At 35.3% G+C, this 27,694-nt stretch overlaps 1 protein-coding gene across 1 annotated transcript; it reads left to right on the top strand.

Moving 5' to 3' along the window:
- The first annotated feature begins 4,561 nt into the window (after nt 1-4,561).
- On the top strand, nt 4,562-26,984 carry RGS21 (regulator of G protein signaling 21). Its single transcript, XM_012772419.2, has 4 exons — nt 4,562-4,572; nt 8,831-8,907; nt 12,621-12,787; nt 26,781-26,984. Exons 1-4 carry the CDS (start codon nt 4,562-4,564, stop codon nt 26,982-26,984), a joined length of 459 nt encoding a protein of 152 aa, XP_012627873.1.
- Nucleotides 26,985-27,694: the final 710 nt, after the last annotated feature.

The raw sequence follows: 27,694 nt of genomic DNA, 5'->3' as shown, positions 1-27,694 counted from the left end.
CTGACCTCTTGATTATTCTTTTTCCCTAAAGGCTGTGAACAGCGTTCTTAAAGGAAATTCTACACCACTCTGTACCCTTCATCTTTCTTTCTCTGGCTTATTGTGCTCTGTCTTGCTCCCCCTGTTCATGTGCCCTTTCTAGTCTTAAAAATAGGTGTTCCTCTATATACAGCAGATACTACGGGATTTAAATATATATTGAATAAATGCTCTATTTTTTCTTAGCCATTTCCATGTTAAACTAAATCTAACAGGTTTACCTATCACCACCACTTAAATAGCAAATTCCCCTACTCAGCCTCGCTCCATTCCCTTCTAACATTCTAGTTATGTAAACCTAAGCCAGTTATTTGACCTTGAGTCTTAGTTTCTTCGCATGTAAAATGGAGATAAAAAATATTATCCATCTCATAGAATAATGACTAAGGACATAATGATTGAGAAGTTTCTGATATATGTGATCAATGTATTTTAACTATTATTAAAGTGCTCAATTATTTTCATTATAAAGGTGGGGTCTCTTGCTCTGTCACCCAGGCTGGAATGCAGTGGCACAATCATAGCTCACGGCAGCCTTGAGCTCCTTGGCTCAAGTGAACCTCTCCTTCTGCCCCCGCCTCCCGGAGGAGCAGGGGCTACAGGTGCAAGCCACCATTTCAGCTAATTTTTAAAAATTATTTTAGAAATAGGGTCTCACTATATTGCCCAGGTGGGTCTCAAATTCCTGTCCTTTTGTGATCCTCCTGTCTCAGTATTTTAACTATTATTGATTTTTTTTAAAATCCTTCATGACAAATGTCACTTGGATACCATACAATCAATTTAGCATTATTTTTTTTTAAATATGTGAACATTGTCTAGCGCTTACATCAAAATAAATGACGTGCTATTGCTTGGACTAAATTATGCAGTTAGTAGAATTAAATTCTTATGAATTTTTCTCCTACCTTTAGCAATGAAGTGTAAATAGCAGCCATGTTATAAGCTAACAGAGAGGCCTCATACAGATGTAAAAGCTCTGTCTTGTCTTTGAATAGGCTGTAAAAATGCTGGGGCCTCTGTCTGGCAGGAATGTTAGTCAAACTGTCTAAACATTCTGTGTATTTCTAAACTTTTTTTTTCACATATCAACTTCCCTAACCCTGATGGGGTTGTTTTGTTTTGTTTTGGTTTGTATTGCCTTGGTCATGAGTGGGAACACCAGCCGCCCTAACTATTGGGTTTGAAATCTACCCCTTTGATCCTTCCCGCCCCAGCCGCCCTACAAGGCTGAAGCCCACTGTCCCATCCCTCTGCACCTGCCCTCGTCCAGTACTGTCCCCTCTTGAGGGACCATTGTGCTAGCCTTTTTTAACTTCTCAAAATTTTTATTACAATTTCAAGGACAAAGAACCTTGTTACTGTTTAAATTGACTGCAGAGTTCAGTTCCCAAAAGCTCTAAAATGTGGTTTATAACTATAATTTTTGTCATTTACTTAATGCATAAACTAAAAATTAAAAACAATCATCTGGCCTGGCGCGGTGGCTCACGCCTATAATCCTAGCTCTCTGGGAGGCCAAAGCGGGGAAGGATCGCTCAAGGTCAGGAGTTCGAAACCAGCCTGAGAAAGAGTGAGACCCATCTCTACTATAAATAGAAACAAATTAACTGGCCAACTAAAAATATACAGAAAAAAATTAGACGGGCATGGTGGCACGTACCTGAAGTCCCAGCTACTCAGGAGGCTGAGGCAGGAGGATTGCTTGAGCCCGGGAGTTTGAGGTTGCCGTGAGCTAGGCTGACACCACAGCACTCTAGCCCAGGCAACAGAGTGAGACTCTGTCTCAAAAAGTAAAAACAACAATAACAACAACAAAAATCTTCTATGATTCTGTCAATTCCTCTTTATTTTTTAAATTAGTTAATTAATTTTTAATTGACAAATAAAAATTATACATAACTGTGGAGTGCAATATGATCTTTAACTCTCCTACCTAGCTTTTTCTCACAGTCTTCCAATTCATTCCACAAAAACCCCCATTATGTTAATTATCAATTTCATATTGTCTGATGAAAGCTGTGTATGCCTACACCACTCATCATGATTCCTTGTACACCGTAAGCACTCAAAAGATTTGTGGAGTAAATCTCATACCCTTGCACAGAAACCGCTGCTGGTTGCATGATGAGTAGTGTTGTCCATGCCATCTTCCATACTAATATTTTAACTATGGTTTTGTGAATGTCAAATAAGGGGAGAGGAAATAAAACAAAATATATCTAAATAGCCCTATGTAGGATGTGTATATTTCCTTTTCATTTCACAAAATAACCTTGTCAAATAAGTACTATCTCCATGTCAGTAGCAAAGAGACTCAAGTTAAGATTATTGTCCAACAGGAAGAGTCTACATTTACATATGTGGACTGCTATGATCTCAAAATTTATGCCTATTTTATTACATTACTATCTTCTTTTAAGCAGAGTTTTAAAAACAGGAGTTCCCTGGATGTATTAGTTTTCTATTGCTGCTATAGCAAACTATTATAAACCTAGTGTCTTAAAACAATGCAAATTTATTATCCTAGGGTGCAGGGAACCGGAAGTCCAAAATCAGCCTCCCTGGGCTAAAATCAAGGTATTGCCAGGGCTGGTCGCTTCTGGAGGCTCCGAGGGGAGACCCCACTTCCCTGCCTTTTCGGCTGGGCTTCCTGATCCTTGGCCCCGGCCCGCGCCCCACAGCACCCCAGCCTCTTCCTTTCGGCCTCATGTACCCCTCTCTGACTGCAAGATCCTGCCTCCCTTCTTAAGAAGCCCAGGTAATTACACAGGATCTACCAGGACAACATAGGACAATCAGCACCCCTTTTGTCCCGCACGGGAACACGTCCAGGTCTCCGGCGTCAGGACACCGACGTCCCGCGACGGGGCGTCATCCCGCCGCCGCCGACGTCCCGCGATATCTACGCGTGGCCGCTTCCCCCAGGGTGTTCTCAGCACTATCCCCAAGAGTAAAGTCTAAAGAAATAAGAATAAAGTTTATTTCCTCACCTGCTCTTTGTATTATAAGCCTTCAGTTTGGTAAATGAAGTCCAATTCCTGCTTTTTCCTGAACACTAAAAAGAGTCTTGAAAGGAATGGAGCGTGCACATTAGACAAATAATAATTGTCATTTATGTCAGAATTTATGAGAAGTATCTTTATAATTCCATCGAACTAAAAATAAAAATTTCAATTTTTGTTTTAATGTATTAATAAAATAAGACTATTCCTGGTTCCTATTTCTTAAAGATTCTGCATGGTTTTTACCAAGAGGGTCTTTAAATCTTGAGAGTTTATTTTTCAAAATGTAGTATTTTCAAATATATACTATAAAGTTAGTACTTTATTATTCCCCCTCAGCAAAACAAAAAAGTCAAAATATGTTTAATGATTCAGTTTTTGCATAGCAAGAACATTACTTAATGGTGCTTGAATTAACAAAATGGATCGAGCTAATTGATGAGTTCCCTTCTTAATGATACACTGACTTTTTAGGTCATCTTTTCTACTTCTCAGCCGCATTAGTCCAGAGCCACTTACATAGTAGACATTTCTACAGACCAACTAAATAAATGTAGACACTTTAATGCTAAATCAGGGAGAAGTAGATTTTGTGCCTTCTTCTGACTACTTTCTTCCACCCTGAAAATCCTAAATCTTTCAAGAGTGTTTAATTGACATTGAGGGTCATATATACTGATAGAATTTTACTACCAATGAACTTGATTACATTGAGTTAAAAGTTTGATAAAGCATGGAATTATAAAACTTTCAATACAGTTAAAAATATAAATATGTGGCCTTTATTTTGCTAAATATGTCAGCATTATTACCTTGAACATCAGCACTGCATAAAGAATATTGCCATAAAATACCATGAGATTCCTGGTTAAAAGTAAAAGAGAAATGCATGCTATTAAGCCATAAAAAACTGCATAAATTTCAAAGAAAAGTATAACATCTTGCACTAGAGCATTTTAGCCCATGAATGAAATTTTTTAAATACTTAAACATACACACATGTTTAAGATAAGTGTATTAAAAGTAGAGCCTTCCTCAGACTTTCTGAAAAATCCAAGAGTAAAGGAAAACAAATTGATCTTTTAGGCAGATGAAAGACCTAATAATAAAATAGTAATTATATTATTAAATATATATATTTAAATGTATATTCCATAATATATATATTAATTTAACCTCAGGTGAACAATAGTTGTCTTGTAAACAGATGTACATGAACTCTAGAAAACAAACTTTCAAATGGAATTTATTTCAGTTATGCCACAGACTCAGAGAAATGTCACATTTATTCAATTATTTGTTACTAAGAAGTTTAACCATTTTGACCAATGAAAAGTTAACAACAAAATGAAAAAATCTGAGAATAGCATGATTTAAAGAGTGCCAATTTGTAACCCTGGGGACAAGTATTTGCATACTAATCATAATGTTCCTGCTGTCACATTACCTTCAGCTCGAAGATCAGTCAGAAAGAGAAATTCAGCGTCATCTGTGACAGTCAGACAGTGGAACGAAAAATGCCAGTGAAGTGAGTTGCTGTTTAAAGCTATTTTTACCCCAGAAGATGCACAAATGAAACACTTGAGTCTTCATTAGTCTAGATGTTTTGTTTCCTTCATTTATGATATATATGCTAATTGTCTTTCTTTCTGATTTATTTTTTCTACTTTCTCTACTGATTGCTTCTTTTGTAAAATGTCAACGATTTGTGTCTTACTTGTGCAATTAATTCTTTATGTGCTAATGCAAGGTTATAAAAGGAGAAAGACCACTGAGCTCTCTTTATGTGATGTTTTTCAAAATTATGAAGTGGGTTAGAGACATAACATATATATGATCCTTGCAAAAATTATCTTCACAATATTTATTGAAAAATTTTTACATGGATATTAAATGCTGGGTAAGGAAGCAGCTGTCACTTCCCAGAGCACATGGACTCCTTGCTTGAATTTTCCATTCTCCAGCACACTGCTAATTGAGTGTGAACAGCTAAGTTGTTGGATTCCACATTTTTTAATGCAATACAACTGGCTCTAGCTGGCTCAATTAGCAAGATAACTGGTAGCTTTCACGCAGTTCCCATCTGGCCTGGTCTTCTCCGGACATACGATATGGGCACTGCTGGCCTTGATGGCACCCGATTAATGAAGAAAACAGAAAGGAAGTCAGCCAAAACCCCGTGAAATACTAAGTGCAATTTTGGCTTCAGATTCACAGCGAATTTTCAAGGCAAAACATATACACACAAAAAGTTATTCTGATTATGAATCACAATTTTACAGGAAAGAAACACACAGAAATGAGAAGAGCTAGATAAAACCTCTGGTAAAGTTTTCACTAAAATCCAAATTAAAGATGAAAAAAGAAATGAGGGAGCATTTATTTCAGGTAACACATGGCAAGTAGAGCCAACCAACTCAGTCCACTTAAATTAGTCTTCTCTTCTTCCCCAATACTTATTTAATAGTCTACTTTCTTAATATTGATATAGTTGCATTATTAAAACAGAAAAGCCTATTTATAATTCACATCTAACATAAGAAATGACCTATTATTATTTGATAATGTATGAGCCTTAAGAATCTCTGTCTTACATAAACTTTCTACTGAGTAGCAAGTTACCACAATTTAACTATTATTTCAAGGAAATATTTGTGTGAAGTATGATAAAAGTCTATTGTAGAAAAATCATCTTCCACATAGTTATTATAAATGTTCCAAAACATAAAAAAATACAAGCATATATGCATTAACTCATTCATATTAGGAAGAAGTGTGAAAAGGATTTGGGTTATAAGCAGATGTACCTGTGTTTCCTTTGTAACTCTACTCATCACTGTCTGTGGAATATTGTTCTAGTTATTAGCATCTCTGAGCCTCTTTAATCATTGATAACACAGGAATAAAACAGATTATTATTTTCAAGAGTAAATAAGATTAACTATATGACATGCATTGGTGTACATTGTACACATTCAATACATGCTTGTGCATTTTACTGCTGTTAGAAATATTGTCTTTCAGTTCATTCATAAATACCAATAATTTGCTCTTCCACAGAATTACAAATATACGAGGAAACCATTTGTATTTTTTACAAATTTAAATGGCAACAAACAAGCATTATTCCTTATAATAGTTACATTTCACTTACTTTCTGAAAAGTAAATCTGCATTACCTCTAACCCTTTAAGCACATCAATAATCAAAATTGAACCTTCTGGGTGAGAATTAGGTTAGCAACTAGGGAGCTGAGGGCATTCCAGGCATTATCACACACCAGCTGGGATGTTTCTTCAGAGAGTTGAAAGGAAATTTTTTTCTCTTTACAACAATGTTAGCATTTTGCAGACCTTAATTAATACTAGAATATCCTAGTATCTCCAATTCTATTATCTAAAATATTCCATACCTATGTCTATAAAATATCTATATATTTTAGTATCTCTCTAGAATTCAAAACATTAGGACTGTTTCTTTTATCCCTGGTATACATGATCTCCCAGACTTTGCTTTCTTCTTTATGTTTTTATGGTTTTCCTGCATTGAGGGGACAGTAAGAATGGCTACCATGTATTTCAACACCCATTCTACAAATACTCCTCTATATTCAAAGAGCTCTTTGTGGAATAGTCTTTTTGCTTTTGACTTAAACAAAATCTGGCTCTCTCTAGAGGACGTGACTTGTCCTGATGCCTTCCAGGATGCATGTTGGCCATTCTCTCTAATGTGACATAGCTCAGGGTTAAGGTTCATGGGATCTGCTGCTCCCCAGGAAGTTTTCACATCATTTCTCCCCCTCTCTTGCCCAGAACACCCTAGGTCTCTGAAGCGAATACAGTTCAGCTATCCCTTTCCATACTCCCCTAGCACGGTAATCTACCAGCATCTTAAAAGCCACTGCCCCTCTTCCACTGAAGGCTTTAATACCTGCCATTATTTGGTGTTTATTGATTATTTATTAACTTGTTCAATAAATATCTCTCTGATCAGACACACTGTTCTCAGTGCTAGCAAGTGGCATTTAGTCCTGCCATCAGAGAACTCACGTGATAATGGGGATGCAGACATCCATCCGTGAATGAATTTGCCTGGGTTCTATTCCTCCGTGTTTTCCCTGAGTGGCCGCCCCCCATTCAACATGGGTGTTCTGTGTGCCCTCTCCATTAGCATATGTTCCACAGGGACTAAGGAGCTTTAATTTGAATATCCCGCCAATCACCAAAGTCCAGTCTACAAATAGAAATATTTTTTAAACATGGGCATTTTACATGACCATATGTTAATTTTAGAATTCCTACAAGATCTACTATTTGAGTTTTATGAAATACAACATAAGCTTATTCAAATAACAGGTTATATTGCACAAAAGCTTTTCAATGTAAATCAAACCTACGATCAGTCTCATCCTCCATTTATAAAAGTTAGAGACTGAACAACAGCACAAATCTTCAAAAATGTCCATCTGAATAAAGATCCACCATGTCAAAATGGCTTCCATGGTTAATTGGTGTCCCCAAGATTTAGTAAGTCAAGGGAGAAATGGAAGTCAGTTACCCCCAACCGGGGAAGGAAATTTAAGATTGAAATGTATGTAATGGAAGATAGCAAAATGAATTCCCAGTCACATAATCCCCTCCGTGTGTCCTGGGTGAGAATAACCATCACCATCCAAGGATACAATGACAAGTGCAACAACAGAAGGAAGCATAACCAATCCTAAGAAAAAATTTTAAAACTGTGGCAAATTACAGGAAATAATAACAATATAAAATTATAGGGATCACTTCACACTAGCGTATTTAAGATTAGTCACTTTGATGTGCAAATGCAAAATTTTATAAGAATTACTAGATATGAGATTCTATTTTATCATTGATCATTTAAATAAAAACCTTAAACTGGACCGTCTCTTTCCATAAAGAAGTTATTTGCACATCACAGCAACATAATCCACATGTTTTTTTCTGGGCAGCAGATGCTTTCTATGGATGGGGGCTTCTTTCCTCAGGATCTTTTTTGTTAAGAGGAATAATGCATGATATATTTGCATCTCAGAAAGTTTGTATCTTAAACTTGATTTATTATTTCTACATCACATCCCCCTACCCCCCCAAAAAAGCATACCTTCTTCAGAAGACTTAAGTCTATAAACTTTTTGAGTGCTTTGGAAAAGATATTACTGTCTTGACAGATTCCTAAATTTAAATAAATCAGCCCAGAACTAGAAGTATATCAGTCTAAGGAGAAATAAAGGCTGCCTCAGAGTGGGGTGAAGACTTCATGAAATACTAGAACAAATGTTTTCAACATCATCACATGTTAGAAATCCTTTGCACTTTTAAAATATTTTGAGATGCAAAATTTTGAAATAGGTAATTGTTATACTATGAAAATTTAGAAAATAGTAATTCATCACCATTGCTGTCACAGTAACTTTTCAGGAATAGAGTAATGCCACATAAATTAATAATTAATATGCTCATATTTGAGAAGAAATTCACTATTCCTCCACAGAGCAATCTCTCTCTTGTACCTTTATTAGAATTTAAGAACTTGAAAATATTATTAACACTGTCAGCGAGATTAATAAATCATTTGCTGGTGTCAAATAGCATCCCACTTCATGTTGCCATAGTTATAGTCTGTGGAAGAGTATTATACAATTTTTTGACCTGTTGCTGTTTAATTGACGATACAAAGCTCCTTTGAACAATGTAATTCACAATGCAAATATTACTACTGGTTATGGAAGAAAAAGATCACAATGCTATTGTCAAGGGTAGATGTTGTTTCTACAGGTCACCAACCACAGAAACAATGGCATGGTCTGAAAATATGGACACACTTTTAGCCAATGAAGGTAAGAGCCAACTAATAATAGGTTTAAAATATAACAAATGTAAATAAGTAAATCCTGAAAGTCACTGATATATTATAAAATATGAGTTTGAGCAATGTTTGAAGTATATAAGATTCCTAAGTCATAAATTTATAAAGGCCCAAAGTCTGAATGGAATTAGGTTGGGCCTCAAAGAAGATGTTTGTAGAAATTCCATACATTGAAATGAAACAAAAATTCTAAAAAGCAAATGATAAGTTTTCTATTTCCTTAAGTCACTATAATTTGATATTTATCATGACTGCTTTTGGCACAAGTTGAAAGAAACATACAAACCATTGAAAAAGTTGGAAATTTAAATAAATCACTTGTTTTACATGTCTTGTAGGGGAAAATAAAATGTATTTTAAAATCTTATTTCAACTGAGTCTCATTTTTAGTGAATAACATATTTGATATGTCATTTAATACAAACATATTTAATACAAACACATTTAATGTGTTTGTGTATTAATATATGCTTCTGTTTGTGTTATAAATAATCTGCTTTGCAGTAGTTTTATCTCATCTAAGGGCAACAAAGTAACACAACAGAAACATATACAGAAAATGTTTATAATGTATTGTAAAATTGTACAAATCAAATGACATTTCCATTTAAATTCTTAAAATAAAAAATATATACATTAGAACAGTTTAAAATATGATAAAGTTGAGTAAATTCTTCACAGCTGTTTATGTATAAAATGTAATTGAATTAAATGAATTTAGTTACTCTAAACTTATTATTCTTAAATGACTAATTTCTAAAGCATAAACAAAGTAATCCACATAATTCCCAGAATCCAACTAAAGCCATACATTAAAGGAATCAAAAATATGGAATTACATTTTTGTAAAGTGTTGAACGTTTTTTTCTTTTTCTTTAATTATGATCCGCGGGACAGACCAGGTTTGCTAAGAGCCTCATCAAATGATTTCCGCGGCCGCGAGTCGGGCTCCCGCGGAGGAGCTGGGCCGGCACACCAAAGAGAGGCAGGGCGGGTGTTCACATGAAGGCAAATTCTGTCATCTACACAGCTCCCTGGGATTTTATGTTTCATATATATTCATTTATGCTACGTAAAGTATAAAATATTTCATACAATAGAAAAGTCATAGATTCATCTCAACAACTGTTTGGTTTTGCTTTTTTTAATATCAGAGAAATAGCAATAGCATGCATGCTTTCTACTGCTTTAAACAGCAAACGGCTCGCCAATTACCTAATTGTTTCTGTCGCTTTGAGAATATACTTTGCATGTACTGAGCATAGGCATCAGCATAGTTTTCAGTGCCAGTTGCTGACTTGTTCCATTTAATACCCCCTGTGGGTCTAACCAGTAGCTCTTCCGTCCTGTGGAGACTGCCCTCAGAGGATGATTCTAATTGCATGAGGCATATTATTGCAAAATCATTTGGCACCTTTTGAACATTCAAGCTATATGTATATAATAGACAAGTAGGTCAATAAAAGACAGAGATAGCCAGCCCCAGATTTAGTTGTTTAAATTGTTTATTTTGTCTAATTGTGTCTTAAACCAAGTTATGAGCAGAGGAAAGAAGACATTAATTGTTACTTGAGAGTAGCCCTTCATGAAAACTGGAGAGCAAGGGAAAATAATAATTGTTTCTTGATCTCTAACTTCTCATCTCTCTGGGATGCATGTAGATACCCCTCATAGGAAGAAGTTTCCTAGGCCTTGATGACACACATATAAAATATTGTCAAGCATGAATCTACAATGTTCTTTCAGTGTAGTTAAAGGATACTTTATTCTCTATATAAAATATCCCATTTTAGAATCGATTCTGTTTAGACTTCTCAAATTCATTATTGTTTGGAGTGAATTCAGGAAAACTTTTAATTGAATATTACTAAGAGTATTTTTATAGCCTAAATCTATATCACAAAAGCTTCTTGGATGTATTTTTAAATATAAGAAATGTGTAGTTAATTGAATTTTTATATAGTGTTCACATACTAATGACATCCTCACTCTCTAATCTTTCTACTGAGAATTTTAATTGGTACCTGATAACCTTTTGCAATGATTTATTTTAACTTTATTTCATATAATTTCTTTAAAAAATTGTTAAATCTATTTTTAGTCCAGTGTTTTCAGACAATCTAATCCTGCTCCAGAAAGCCCTTTTCTATTTTGTCTCACTAAATTTTGCTTTTGCTTTCTATCTACAGCAACCTATAAACAACTGACTTAGGCCCCTTTTCATTAACTTTTCAGTGTATTTTCTTTTACTCTAGTCAATTTTTCCTATCCCCAGATTCCCTATAAACTTATTTTTCCCCTACTTTGGATTCTCTCAGCCTGCAGGAAGGGAGGAGCAGCTCTGAGCACATGCAAAGGGGGCCTGTGGCAGGTGGAGGAGAACACCACCACTGTTTTGGAAGGCAAATTCCTCTGAGTGGCAAAAGCACTGATGTATATTTTCCTCCACTGATGTATATTTTCCACAGTCTTACCTACAAACAGATGCTGCCAGCAGAAGGGTGCAAATATGAAATTCAATAATATGACCTTAGCATACTGGTTTAGTTTGGTCCATAGACAGAGTCTGATAATGATCTTTCTAGCCTAATATCTCACTAGAGGCACACTCTCAGCCACACTCAGCCTCAAAATAGTTAGCAAGAATTGCTTTCTCAAATGACCTCTGGGAATCCCAAAGATGAATATTTCAGGGTACATTTTGATGAAGAAAGAAGAGAAGGAAGGGTCTAAATAGGTAGTCACAAACTCAAATATCTATAGGAGCAAAGAATAAAGGTGCAAATTTGGCTGAAAGTAAGGTAAGATAAAGTGAGACCTTTAGGAATCATAAATTGCAAACCCTTCCTGTGGTTATTAAATTTTAAAAACTGCATATCATAGTCAAGCCAAAGAAAATGAGTCTGCAAGTAAGTGGGTCCATTCTCATTCCCTGGTCTAAAGTTTCTGAAGAAGTACATGCTCAGGAGAATACCTGGGAGCAGAAGGAAAACACCTGAACCACCAGGGAGATGGGAGGCATCAGTATTTTGCTTAAAGCAACATTGGGTAAAATCCCACTTATTTGCCTATGGAGTTTCCTGTCACCATATAAAGGAGAGAAACACTCACACCAAATATCTTGCCAGTAACTTTGTTGGTTTAGAGATTACAGTTGGCCAGTACATTCACCTAAAACTAATTAATCCCAGCCCTTCCTCCATGGCTTTAAGCCCAAACCAACACAATTTAATCCTTAGCATCAAATTTTGTCTCCTCAACAACTCATAGCAACAAAGACATTCTTACTCTGAAGTTAGCATAACATCATTAACTTGACCTGAACTCAATGCAATAGGTCTAAAAAGCAATGTCCACAGACTTTCCTATGAAGTAACCAGCACCAAGTTCTTCTCCTGAACATAACTCCTAGACTTCTCAGATCTAGGAAGAACAAAGTCCAGGTTTTCTTTGTTAATAGAACTAATTGTAGAAATATAGAGATAAATATTTTAAGTTTATGATTGGTGATATAAAATAAGGTTTTATAGTTAGAAACTAAAGCATACAAATGTTATATTTAGGGGAAGATAAATATTTGTCATTGAATACTTAATAAATACTCATACTATATAATGTATTCATTTTGGTAGTATTACTGCTCTGTATGATATGATACAAAAGTTGTTATTATATATTTTATAGAGGGTCTAGATGCTTTTCGAACATTTCTAAAATCTGAGTTTAGTGAAGAAAATGTTGAATTCTGGCTTGCCTGTGAAGACTTCAAGAAAACAGAAAATTCAGAAAAAATTGCTTCCAAAGCCAAGATGATTTACTCTGAATTCATTGAAGCTGATGCACCTAAAGAGGTGAGTGAACTACTTTAGAATGGTGAAGGCTCATCCCCAACAGATCTGCTCTTAATTAGAAAGCATTACATTCAAATGAAGGGCAATGAAATCGTCACTCTGTGTTCAGATGGAAATGTCAGTATGTGCCAACAGAAATTCCTTAAGATGGTTCTCTTGTCTTTCATTGATTCAGAAAATATTTGTCAACACTTACTATGGGAGAGACACCACTACTATTTCTGTCTCCTTGACACAATATTCAGGATCTTAAAAATAGTGTCTAATATCTCAAATTAAACAGCTCTAATGTCAACCCGACAGAAATTCTCCTTAAAAATGCTGTTGAATTTCCAGTGCAGTTTTTTGTTTTTATGTTTTACTATGTAAACCATGGAGTAAGACAAGGTCAATGGGGGATAAATAGAATTCTTGAATATCTTTTTTAAAATTAATATGTGTGGAGGAAAAACACCTGGTAACCACTAGTATAAATTATTTATTTTTAATATTTTAGAGGTCTATTTTATGGCATGTAATAATGTCTTACTTTCCAAAAGGGGGTTTTGCTACCTTCATTTCTTTGATGGTGAAAATGAGCCAAAGATGTGAGGCCTTGTATCAAGTGACCAAACCCCACCTGCACTACTTTATAATCAGGGAACTAGACAGGGCCTCAGGGAGAAACCTGCAGTGACTCTGATAACAGCCCCCAAAAGTGTTTTATATGGGGAACATTTCATTTATATTTGGTTTAATTTCCAGAATCAAAACCATGATCATCTCCACATACTCTTAATTTTCACTGTAAAGTTTAAGCAATTTATATTTTATTTTTTTCCCTTCTATTTCATCATATTATGGAGGTACAAGATATTGTTAGGGTTACATATATTGCCCCTGCCACTGCTCCCCCCGACACATACCAGAGATTCAAATTCAAGCGTGTCCAATCCCCCGTGGTGTGCACCGCACCCATTATGTAAGTACATACCCTTCTCCTCCTCCCCCTCCCGCCTGCCCTCCACCCGATGAAAGGTTTTTTGTTTTTTGACATTTTGTTTACATTGTATATCTCTGCCTCCCTCAGAAGGGTTAGAGGTATGCCCTTCCCCCCACCTCGACACATCCCTAAGATGTGGGTCCCCCCACCCCCCAGAGTGGATAAAAATCCACAAGCCTCATATCTGCTGTCTACAGGAAACACATCTAACCCACAAAGGTGCCTTCTGGTTGAAGGTCAAGGGATGCAATTTATATTTTAAAACTGCTTTGGATTCCTTGCTGAATATCATATACGGGATGCGTTTTAATGTATAAGTAGCAAGGACACAGGAAGCTCCATTAAACTACCAGTACCAAAAATAAACTGCCAGTACCTGCCATCTTTCCTGCAGAGGTGAAGTATTGATGTCCTGATGGGTGACAGTCTCTATTAATATATGTTCTGATCCCAAACGAGGATTCATGGTATGAGGAGGAGAGTTGTACTAACAGGGACAAAGAATAGAATCACTAGATGAAATGCAAACACTTTAAGAAAATCTAGGACAAGAAGTTACCATATGCATAGTTCAGGTTTTAGATGGACATTAATTACTGCAGCGTATATTAGTCTAGTATAACATTAATAGACACATAAACTACTGAAGCATCACCTGAAATTCACAGGAGGAAAAAAAAAGAACTTTAACTCCTGTGAAGCTATTTCAACATTTATTTACAAGTCACCATCTAAGAATCAATAAATTCTGGAAAATTGAAAATGTGGTAGGTAAGGTTTGCAAAGTCGATTAACGTACCATTCCCTAAAAGAATTTGAAATTAACCCTAAAGATATCCTACTTAATGTTATAGTAGTTTGAAAGCAAAATTTTTTTCTTTCTTTATGAATCCATCTAATTAAAAGTGATTGCTGTAGGATAACATTCTCAAGCATTGTTTATGAAAATTCTTCTAATAAGAAATGTGATATTTTGATTATAGCTGAATTCAAAGTTATGCCATAAATTATCAATTTTGGCAAAATAGTTTTATTTATTTTCTGAACTTTCCTTCCTAATTAAATTTCTATAGTAATAATTTAACTAAATAGTATAGTTATTATTTTAGGATATAAACTTTTACAACTTTTTATAATTTGCCCATCTAATTACTGTTGACTAAATAAAACATAATTAAATTTATGACTGATTTTCAAGTAATAAATTATACTATCCCTTGTCATGTCTCTAAAAATGCTATTATTAGATATGACAAAATTAATTGAAAACAAGAGGTATAAACATATATACCTGTATATATATATATATTTGAAATAGTTATTTTCTTTCCTATTATTTACCATTAATTGTTTCCAATTCAAATTATTAAAAGGCATTTACCTGTTATATTTTATACCACTTGCAGTCTTTAAGGTATTTCTCTAAAGCCCATCAGTTATATGTTATATACATTACTGCTGTTAGTATGTTTATTCATTAAATTGATTTTTGGAGTTTCTGTCCACAAAGTGGAAGGAGAGATTGACATGTAATAAAACTAGTCAAATACGCGATAGGCGATACGATGATAAAATCACATTTAAAGTTCATTATTAGCACAGTGGAAAAGAGTGATTCAATCTACCTGGAGAGTTAAGGGTTTGATTAAAAGTAGGTTGTGAAAAATAAGCCATATTTTGTGAAGAAATCAAATGAAGTAAGAGTATTTCAGACTGAGATCACATTGATACAGCACCGATGTATAAAACTCCCTAGCATTTTGCAGAAACTGCAAGGCTTTGATATTGCTAATGTGAGCAGAGGAGTGGAGGATGAGGTTCAATAAGTAGGCCGCAATGGAGATAAAGATGATATGAAGTATTCTAGATTACCTAGTAGGCAGACTTGACAAGACTGGGTGGTATATTTGATATGTAGCTTGGAAAATATAATGATTTTCACAAGTAGAAAATTAATCCAAGAATGAGATTCATATGAGAATATTCTCCATTTTTCTATATTCCATTGTAGTTATACAACTGACTCTTATAAGGAATCTAAATTATAACCAGTTTCCTTCATAGGAAATCCTAAAATAAAGAACCATGACAGGGTTATGTTTTGCAGGTGTCTATTAAATCCCATTTACTTTCTTTTCAACTTCTTGTGCCTTTATTTTCTCATCTATAAAATTTCTAGCATGACTTAATAATTTTAATTGATACAACTAGACAATGTACAATTAGACTATATTTAAACTTACTAAATGAGTCCTGTCTATAAATGAGCATTTCTAATGACTGTCAGTTTCCTGAGCTAATAGGCAAAGACTACACACGAAAATTGAACTTTCAGGTCTCTCTGAAAGATGATAATAATTTCAGCTGGATTGTATGCCCTCTCCTTTACAGTATTATCTTCTATCTGTTCCTAAAGTAATAAAGAGTTAGTATGATATAGCAGAAAATCTAAAGTCTGGAAATTCCTAGACCTGGATTAAAATCCTGGGCCCTCGCTTGTGTAATCTTGCGGGAAACAATTTAATCTCTCTGTGCCTCAGCTTATTCATCTAAAAAAGCATAATAATACATCTACATAGGACAAATGAGAATGATAAATGAGATATTATTTGTAGGGTTTTGTAAAAACTACAGGACAGTTTTTAAGAAATTTTCGTTCCTTTCTTTAAACAAGTCACAATAAGTGATATTTAATCTGCCTGCAAACAACCATTAGCTAACTTTTAAGAATATTTGAAACCAAGCAACTTTAAAAGGCTTAATAAAAGTGCAAATGTGAGCACATATAAAAACATATTAACAAATTACCAGGTTCAAACAAAAAGGGCTACTCATTAAAGTTGGACCGAGATGGGTTCAGGAGAAAATACTGCAGGGAAAAAAAATAGTATGGGCCAGGTATTCTGACTAAGTGACTTGAAAATGGGAAAATTATTAGACAAGCTACATATTCTTTAATTTGAACCATTTCATAATATTTGAAATTTTTAAATAAAATAAGATTACTTAGCTTTGAGATAAATTTTTATCTTAGAAGATTCTTAAATAGTATTTTTATATTCAGCTAAGAACTTGGAATATTTTAAATATTTATATTAAAATTATACCATTATTCCCTTATATTGAAAAGAGAGTTGCTCATAAGAAGATGGAAAACATCATGAAAAATAATTTTTTTATGTTTATTGTCATTTGTGAAATTAGAAAATAGTGTCAAATCATACCAACAGTGTAACATTTAAAAATTATATAAATTCAATTTACATTATCACCAATCCAGAAACAAATGCATCAGCAGTTTCCTAAGTCAAAAAATAATACAAAATTTTTGATTCTTAAATTTATTTGTTAAATATGAGGACAATATAAGTCATAAGACAAAGAAGAAATTACAGTCAGAAAGGAGAATATATCTTAATAGGTTTGTGCAAGACACTTTTAAATATTTGTGTTTGGTTTCTTTTAATTAGGTACAATGTTATTTATTGATTCACATTTAATTTCACATCAGTATTAATAAATGGTTTTTATTCTGTGCCTACTGTTTACCTCCTTGTAAGATAAAATCACTCCATGGAAAGGAAGTTCAGGCTAGGCAGGAAAACAGATAATAAACACGTAAGTATAACACAATGTGGTGTTGTACTAGGCAGCTCTCGATAAGGAAATGTTAAGAAAATAAAATAAGAAGTAATCATGTTGTGGTTCAAAAAAGCTTTTCATTCCAGTTAGATTAAAAATAAAGTTTATACAACTAGGAAAAAATGGAAAGCAACAAGTGCACAAAAAATGGCTGTAATTGTTTGTATTATATCTGGAAGGATGTAATGATTGAATAGTAGTAGTGAGAGAGCATATTGGAGATAAGGCCTTTATTTTAAATAGGGTTATTTTTAAACAGAGTCTTGGGGAAAGAAATAGATATATGAATTTTTGGTAGAAAGAAGCCCATAAAAATAGGCATCTAGAAGCATTGCTTCTATTACTGTAATGCCAATTTTTATTCTCCATTTTATACTTACTTTTTTATATATTTTTAAATGCCACTTTCTCAATGTGTTGGTCTTATTTCGAGTCTTATTTCTGCCCTACAAGTTATTAACTAGCCAACAGTGCCCCCAACTATAGAATCATCTCTAGATATAATGAGTTTGCTTATTTATTCATTTTCTAAGTTTTTGTTCATTAATCAATAGTTAAATGTCTACTATCTACTAAACATTATGTTGGTGCAGATAAGAAAAAAAGAGTCATGGTCCCTGAATAGATAACACTAACCATTTTGGTGGGAAACTCCAGGTAAAAAAATAATTACAATAAACTCTGATGAGAGTTGTGACAGGGAAATACAAGGCGAGGCAGAGGCATTTGCAAGCAACAGAAAAATGTGGGTCTAGAGGACCTGGGTATATGCATCTCAAAAGAAGTAATTAGTAAGCTTTGAACAGAAATTTGAGAACTGAGGGAAACAAGAAAAGATAGAAAGAGGGAAGGAAGGGAAAGGAAGTGGAAGAATGGCCAAGCAAAAGACTGGCCTGGGCCTAGAAGACCAGCCCAGCCGTGAACACAGCCTAGTGCTCTGTGTCTTTGAGGGTAAATTGAAGCAACTGCACTTTCTTGATCCCAGTGATTTCCACATTTTTACTTATTCCATCTTAAAATAAAGAGATCTCTTTAAAAAGAAGAGAGAGGAAGAGGGAGTGGGGGAGGGACGAAGAAAAGCAGAGCTAAAGAAGCTGTAGGTGGTACCCACATAGAGCCTCACCTGCGCACAGAGCCTCACCCGCGCACAGAGCCTCACCTGCGCATCGCATAGAGCCTCACCTGCGCACAGAGCCTCACCCGCGCACAGAGCCTCACCCGCGCACAGAGCCTCACCCGCGCACAGAGCCTCACCCGCGCACAGAGCCTCACCCGCGCACAGAGCCTCACCCGCGCACAGAGCCTCACCCGCGCACAGAGCCTCACCCGCGCACAGAGCCTCACCCGCGCACAGAGCCTCACCCGCGCACAGAGCCTCACCCGCGGACAGAGCCTCACCTGCGCACAGAGCCTCACCTGCGCACAGAGCCTCACCTGTGTTACCGTCTCATCTGCTCATCGTGCTCTCCCTCGCAACCATCCGCATCTTCCGGATGAACAATGGACTAAACCTGATCGATAAAATGATGAGCCCTGCAGTCATTAAGGTCCATGGGGAGGGAGGTCTTCAGCCTATGCTTTTAGGTTTCAAATTTCTTTCCCTAGATCTACTACTTACTTTAAGTGTTTATGACATAGCCTGCGAAACTTGATGTTCATGATAAAGGCAGAAGCATAAAATTATCTAATCAGATACAATCTATCTTCCTTTCTCTCAAAAGCCTTTTTTCTCTTCTTATATTCTTTCTAATTTGTGTAAGTTCTTAAACAAAGAAGCCCAGATTCAAATATGGTGTTAGGAAGAAAAAATCTCAAGAGTATTTCTTCTAATAATCTGTAGTATAATTCTGTTCCTCAAAAAATAATTTCTGCATTTCAACTCAAAAGCAAAAATCTTAGGTGTTCCTTTAACTTTCTTATGTCCCTGTGCCACTTAGATTAACTTGAGATGAGCATGTTGCAGTTGGTGAAGGAAACCAGTCAGTCTGACTCCCTTTCAGCTGTTCCAGCATCGCTGTAGCTTCTGTACATCTATTATTAGTAAACTGCACATGTTATGATTTTATGTGTCATCTTTTTTATCGTCACAGAAATTGGAGAGGCATCTTGTTTCTATTCAATTCTGTCTTTGCTTTGACTACTTGTCCAACTAATCAAGATTGTTTTAAATTCTATTTTTTTCATGTCTCTTACCCAGCCTAAGGTGTCAGTGCTACCTCCCAAATTGCATCATCATTCCTGTCTCCAATGCCAATGACAACAAAAGGATACAGTCTTGTTCAGGGATGGATTCCTTCTAGATGTAACAAACAGCTTTTCTCACTAGCCACCTTTGAGGATACATCTTAGGATATTCATTCGCCTGTAATGATACCAAAAATGAAGCAATACTTGAAGTATCAGTGGTGATTAAATAGAATTATGTAACCAAAAACATGATTATAGATGGCTTTAATTTGAGTAGTAATTTTTAAGCTCTGTTGTGAATGAGATCTAAGACGCCGCCCCCCCATCTTTCGTCAGGTGTTTTGCTTTTGCGCACACCCTTCGCATAATGAGTCTGGCCACGCTATCCATTCTAAACCAGGAAAGGCCACCGAATTTGAATGTGAGAGCACAGTTGAAACTTTTCATTCAAATTATGTAAAAATATATAAAGCACAGTTTAGGGTCACAACAGAGCCAACAGGTACACTTTAAAATGCATTCTTCCTGCTAAAATAAATTGTTGAGAACTGAAAACAATTTAAGACTGCTGGTATGGAAAAAAGGAATTTGGCCTGCATAACTTTCAGTTAACAAAATCACATGAGTATTAAAATATCCTGGATCATTATAATAAAACTGTTTTTAAACAACTACCAAAAACATCATTCAGAAAGCAGTCATTTCAATGCAATGGATTGTTGTCAATGTCAGTGTGTCAAGACCTTTTCAAAATTGACAGGATTTAAAAGCCTCTAAATGGTTGTGATGACATCTCAGCTGTCATTTCATAAGAATCACAATCCTGTGTCTCGTTTTCTGAAATTGGCAGTATAGTTGTCTCAGATAGCTAAGGTAATTTATGACTTTTGGAAAAAATAAGCAAACAAAATAATATGTTTCTCAAAGTCTTTGAAACTAGAGTATCCACACAACCAAAATACAGGTAACTTCATATCAGTAAATAATATAGACATAACCCTGTTTATCTCATTAATTGATAAAACATTTAGCCCATGCTCTAGACCTAATAGTATAGTTTGAGATGTTCAGCAAAGTCTAAGCTTCTCTGTACCCCCAAGCAGCTCAGGAATGCCTTCTGTCATGCAATCAGAAAATCTTGTTTCTAGAGGTTCACCTCTTGACAGGTTCCCACCTTCAGTATACTTTAAGCTTAATATCTCTTCCGTCTTACTGTTGAGATACAAATTTACGCAGATATCTCCTGGCAGAATTCAACCAAAAATCACATTTGTGATGAGTGCAAAGTTGTGGGTGCAGTTCACAGACATGGCCCTAAGAGTGACTCTATTAAAGTAATGTATGTGTGTGTGTGTGTGTGTGTGTGTGTGTGTGTGTGTGTGTATTACTGTTACTAAAATTTCAAGGGAGTGGAGAAGAAGAGATAAAGCACTTTTGATAGCCAATTCCTATACGTCACCAGAATTGACTTCTAAGGAGCATTTAACAAAATTTATCACTCCCTCTTAATGGAAACATCTTCGATTGGCTTCTAGGACTCGATTTCCTCCTCCCTTACTGACTGCTCTTTAACAATTTCTTTTTCCTCTCCATGTGTAATGAGGGGAGACACTCCTTATTTATTTTCTGCTTACGCTCAATCTCCCAATGATCTCTTCCAGTCCTGTGGCTTTAAAAGGGCATTTCAAACTTAACAAATTCAAGTCTGAGTCCTGATCTTTTGCTTAAAACTTTCTTCTACCAATGTCCTCTCTAACTCAATTAATGACAATACTGTTCTTCCATTATTTCTGGCTAAACAATTTGTAGTCACCCTTTGATTCTTCTCTTTCTCTTCTACCCCATATCTAATCTCATCAGCACTTTCTGTCACAATTGCTTTAGAATATTTCTAAAATCCAGCCATTCTTAAATATGTTCTCCCTTGCCCCAGGTTATAACTATTAATATTAATAACAAGTTCCATCAATTCTACTTTCTAAATAGCTATAAAGTCTGTGCACTTCCATTTACCCCGCAACATCGTCCAACCCACCCGCCATCTGTGTCCACCTGACCTTCCGGTGTGGTTTCCTAATTTTTCCTCCCTTTATCCACACCTGATTATTGCACCACATGGGAACTAGTGATACATTTGTTTCCAGATATGTATTTGCATTAGTCCCTTACTGGAAATTCTCCTCATTGCCCTCAATAAATAAACAATCTCTAAACAAGACCTACGGCATCCTACCTGATCTGCACCTTCCTGCCTCTCCCAACTTGCCTTTCTTCCTCTCAAAACCCGCTGGACTTCTTTCAGTTTACCGTCTTGTGTGCAAATCCTTCTTTAATATTTCATATTCACAATAGCACTTAAAAATCAGTTTTCAATTTCATTTCATTCATAGTCTTCTTTCCAAAATGCATATTTTTAAATTTTATATTGATTTTTGTCTTCTTGATTGACTTTTTACCTTCATCATCTTATCTTCAAATCTTAAAACAGTTCCAAAGAGGAGGGGGACAAACATAAAGGAAAAAACACAGTTCCTAAGCACCTACTCAATAAATATTCCAAATAAATAAATTCAAAAAGTTACTATAGGCCGGGCGTGGTGGCTCACGCCTGTAATCCTAGCTCTCTGGGAGGCCGAGGCGGGCGGATTGCTCGAGGTCAGGAGTTCGAAACCAGCCTGAGCAAGAGTGAGACCCCGTCTCTACTATAAATAGAAAGAAACTAATTGGCCAACTAATATATATAGAAAAATATTAGCCGGGCATGGTGGCACATGCCTGTAGTCCCAGCTACTTGGGAGGCTGAGGCAGCAGGATTGCTTGAGCCCAGGAGTTTGAGGTTGCTGTGAGCTAGGCTGACGCCACAGCACTCACTCTAGCCTAGGCAACAAAGCAAGACTCTGTCTCAAAAAAAAATAAAAAAAAAAAGTTACTATAAATAAAATAAATAGTTTTTCACATATATGTCAGCTGATTTTGCCCAAATGATATGATCCATCTTAGAGTCATGTGGGTGTGTGATATTTAGCATAAAGTAGCCATTTGCAGACTTACACATCAGTGCTAATAGTCAATAAAAATAACTTATCATTTACAGTTAAAATAGTTATCTTGAAATATCCTTATGATTATTTTAGAGTCGATGTTATTACTCAAAATATTTTGCTCTTGGAGAAGACAGAGTTACCAAGGAAAAAAGCCTTGAAAGAAAAAGTTTGGGACAGAATTTGGAGAATGCATATTTGCCATGCTCATATTTTTGAGGGACTTGTGGAAAATAAGGAATTGGTAAAAGAAATAGGGAAAAGATAGTAAATAAAAGACAGGTTAATTCCACATCGTGAATTATTGAATTACCTTTATAGTGACATATCTTCTTTCTCTGATAATCATATTGAATACTTAACAGAAGCTTTTATATCCAAATCTGTTTAAGCAAGAAATCAAATTTCTTAAGATTTTTAAATCTAAATTACATATAATCACAAGGAAATTATAATGACTTTCCTTCTGTGGTCAAGGAAGGCTTCTCAGAGAATATTTAACTGAAGGTAAATCATAATGGAGGAAGAAAATCTGTACAGGATACGATTGTGGGGCAGGAGGGACTGTAAATGATGAAACAGCATAAATAAAAGCTTTAGGTGACAGATTCACTCTGGGAACAAAAGTAGTCCAGCTTTATGGGTATACTAAACACAAGTAGAAGTTGATTTTGAAGCAACATGTTAAAATTAGGTATAAGGAATCTCAAATGCAAGGGTAAGATGTATAAATTTTATTATAAAAAATAATGGGTTTTCAGCTGAAAATCATATGATAAAAGGATATTTTGGTGAATTTGTATAGTAATAATGTTCACAGTATTTAGAAGGGAAAGACGCTGCAAGAAGAGGTATCAGATAAGTGATAAATTTAATAGCTTAGGGAAGAGGTTAGTTATGAAAGCCTAAGCTAGGAAAATAAGAGTGAGAATCAAAAAGATCATTATGAAATTACAAAATAAAAGGCAGAATTATACACACAGACACACACACGAACACACACACTAGATAACAGATCAGAGAAAAAAGAAGTGTTAAAGACGATTCCTATGTTTCTAGCTTGAACAACTTAGAGAAAAATAATGACATTTATATAAACACGTGGGTGTGGTGTTTTGTCACTGACATTAAGCTGAATTGCCAAGACATCTCATAAGCCCACTGAGTATCTCCTGGGAGCAGCATATCTGCTCATCACTTAGCTATCAATAGCTGATGCTGGCAGTTCCTTGGTAGGAAAATAGGCAAACCAGAAAAATTAAAAGAATAAGTTAGAAGGACAAGCTTAATATGTTTCAATAATAATATTAATTATTATTATTATGTTGAAATGGAATAGTTCTTTCTAAAATTTAGACATGATTTTGAACGAATATAAAATCATTTTTCACTTGATTTATTCAACATATTTATTGAGTCCTTACAGTGTGCCAGCCACAGTGAAGGATAAACACAGTGTAAGTGTCATCTCAGCAACACAAAAGCCTTTGAGACGTCAGGAAAGAAAAAGAATCCACAACTAAACTGCATTCGTTAGATGTTATTTGAATTAAGCCTTAAGGACAAAAAGACTTGTGAAATACTTAGGTGAAAAAGAGTGACTTTCAGGTAGACTGGGATATTATGAGAAAATGTTCAGAAGTGAGAAAAGACAGATAATGTGAGGGGGATTGTCTAGTATAGTGGGCATACAGGGCACACATAGAAGAGAAGAAATGTGTAAGTTGGCACTACCATTGTAAAGGCCAGATTGTGAATGCCAAAATCTGGGCTGTGAATTTTTTTATTTTTAATTTTTAATGATTATGGTACATAATAGTTGGACTTTTTAAATGGGAAATGGGGAACTATTATAGGTGTTCAATTCTGATCATAATAATAAGCCAACAGTGTGCATGAGGCCCACGTTGGCCCTACTGTCAGTCAAAAGTCCCCTGTTGAGTACTGAAATAGGTTAAGTTGCCATACTTACTATTAGGGGAATATAAAGTTAAATCACAGACGATGCTGTTAAAGAATCAGAAATATAGTTACATGCAGAAACAGGCAATATATGTTTTCATATCCACACAAGATAGTGTTATGAAACTGGCTATAGCAGATATTTAAGAACCACTACAAGATCTTAATAGCCACAATTCATCAATTCCCACTATGAGGCAGGCACTATACTAGGTTCATTATATAAGTTATCAGGCCACTTCCCTGCTCAAAACCCTTCCATATCTTCCTAATGCTTCTGGCATAAAAATAAGAACTCCTGCCCCCAGCACACGAGCTCTACAAGACCCGGCCTGGATCTCCTCTTCCAACTTCATCACAGGACTTCCTGCTCTCACTCCACCCTCCAGGCGCTCAGACGCAGTGGCCCTGCGTGACTAGCCATTCTTCTCTCCGCCGTGGCTTTGCATTAGCCGTTTATGGAGCCAGATACGTTTTTCCCCAGACTCTTAAGGGACTGGCTTCTTATCCTTCGACTTTAAATCGAAAGTAATATTATTTACTTAATTGTAGTTGTTTTCTCCCAAATATCGATAACATTTGGCACACAATAGACACTCATAAATATTGTGAAATCAATAAATGTATGGATTAACTCATTTTTATTCTTACTAAATTCTTTCATTCTTAGTCAAATATTGTCATAGCAGTAGCTGAAAGATAAGGAATCAGAAGCGCAGAATCCGTCCCCCAAGACCACCGCCGTCAGCAGCGCTAGTGCGCAGGCTTGGAAACGGTCCCGAAGGCTGTCCCCGCCCCGCACCGTCGTCCTGCACAGTGAGGAGGCTTTTGAGGAAGTTTTGGCATTTTATCTGGAACTGATGAGGCACCTAAGAGGATAATCAAAGGCAGGTGTATGCTGGGATTAATGAGCAGCTGAATCCATAAAGAAAGAAAACATCTGTGAACAAGTCATGACCTTTTAATGACTCCTTTCAAATTGATTTTTTCTTTCTTCCTTTCTTCTTCCTAGAATAATAACATTAAAATAGTTTGATATAACCTATTCAATCCTTAAAACACTTTAAGATAGGTGCTATTACTATTCTCTTCTTTTACGTCACGAAGATTGAAGATGAAAAGGAAATTACAGAAATTGCTTCATTCATACAAATAGCAAATAAGTAGGTGAGGAAGGATTTGATTGCAGGTCTGTCTGCCTACTGTTTAACCTTGATTTAATGCAGTATAAATTGTCATTTATAGTCTTTCTTTTACCAGATTCCAAAATTCTATAACCATCTCCCATATTGTGCCAAAAGATGTTTTAATTCTATTCAACAAATGTTTATTGATTGCCTATTATATGGTAGGTATTCTGCCAAGTGCCAGAAAATAGAATGATGAATAAGACAGATACAGCAACTGCCTTTGGTGAGCTTTTCATTTTAAGATACACTTATCTCTTGAACTTCATGGATATTTTCAATTTAGATTAGATATCTTGGACATAAAATTTTCTGCTTTTTAGAATATATTCTCAAATATGTGTAGAGTTGGGCAAGTATCTCCACCAGAAGGTTTGGGTCATTTTATACATTTTCAGGTGAATGGTGTGTTCCAATACAATAGATCTATTAGACCTTACCAGGACAACTATGTGTGGTGGTAGTGAGGAAATGAGGGGATTTTATAAAGATACATATTCTGTGTGAAAGACATGGATCAGTGAAAATTGGGTAATATTTTGTCCATTTTCTCAAACAAAATGAAATACGAATTAGAAAGAAAAGCAATGTTGCGTAGAATAGGGAAAAATATAAAGAATGGGCATGGGTTGGCACATTCCAACCTAGTAAATTCTAGTTGTGGTTCTGCCTATGGGAAGCACATCTTAGGTATTCAGGTCAAAAGGCTAGTGGAAAAAAGGGAGAGGTGGGAAAAGAAATTTAAAGTCATAAAGTATCTTATTTCACCTCTGTTCCCAGTGAATGCCACCCCTGTCAAGCTAGGAAAAATAATTAAACCAGTTGTGTGTTCTGCATTCCAGAAAATGAATGCATGATTCTCCTGCTATTTTGCATCAGATTAGCTTTGTGCTTGGGAAAAAATGCAAATAATATATGTATCTACCATCTGTATAAACCATGTAGTCTTTGATCGAATTAATCCAATAATCATGCAACCTTATTTTCCACAGATTAACATTGATTTCAGTACCAGGGACCTCATCTCAAAGAACATTGCTGAACCAACTCTCAAATGCTTTGATGAGGCTCAGAAATTAATCTACAGTCTTATGGCCAAGGATTCTTTTCCTCGATTTCTAAAGTCAGAGATTTATAAGCAATTGGTAAATAGCCAACAGGTTGGAAATCATAAAAAATGGCTCCCTTTCTTGTGAAGAAGGTAAATGATAAACTCATTAATTGTTATACTTCAGAACTAAAATATTTTAAAGAGACAAACACAATATAATTTTTAAGGCATAGAAAACATTTTTTACTCTAACAGAATAATAATTTTTTATATATCATGCTTGCATTTATAAATCATTTGTTTAGAATTTTTCACTTTGTAAGGTACCTAAAAATCTCTTACTGGAGGAGTACAAAGGAAATTTATAGAGATGTATTACACTCCTAAACCATAAGTGGATATTCTTATAACATTATACATTAACGAACTATATATCTTCATGTTGCAGGATGGAAGACTGTTTAGCATTGTATACATAATTGTAAAGACAATTGTTTTATTCAAAACCTCACTTATGTAAAAAGAGAAATTTGAAAACAAAATACAACCCTTAATTTAGTGCATTCAACTGTTTCTTTTCAACTATTTCTTTCCAACTATTTCTAATCATTAGTGGTTGTCTAAATGGCTATGATTCTCAAATTAATTAAAAAGAAAAATTTCAGGAATGTATGCACATTTATATGTATGTCTGATGATACAATAGACCAAAATTTTTCAAAATACATCACTTGGTTCAATTCAATGACCTCCCATAGACTTATGTATAAAAAGGGTCTTGAGGCTGAAGAATATTGATTGTCTTATATTAATAGTAATTTAAAGGAAAGATGAATAAGGTGCATGGATAAGCCC

The sequence above is a fragment of the Microcebus murinus genome, chromosome 23 (assembly GCF_040939455.1).
Source record: "Microcebus murinus isolate Inina chromosome 23, M.murinus_Inina_mat1.0, whole genome shotgun sequence".
In the NCBI taxonomy this organism is placed as follows: Eukaryota; Metazoa; Chordata; class Mammalia; order Primates; family Cheirogaleidae; genus Microcebus; species Microcebus murinus.
Note: the sequence above shows the minus strand (reverse complement) of the source record. Positions and strands in the feature narration are given on the sequence as shown.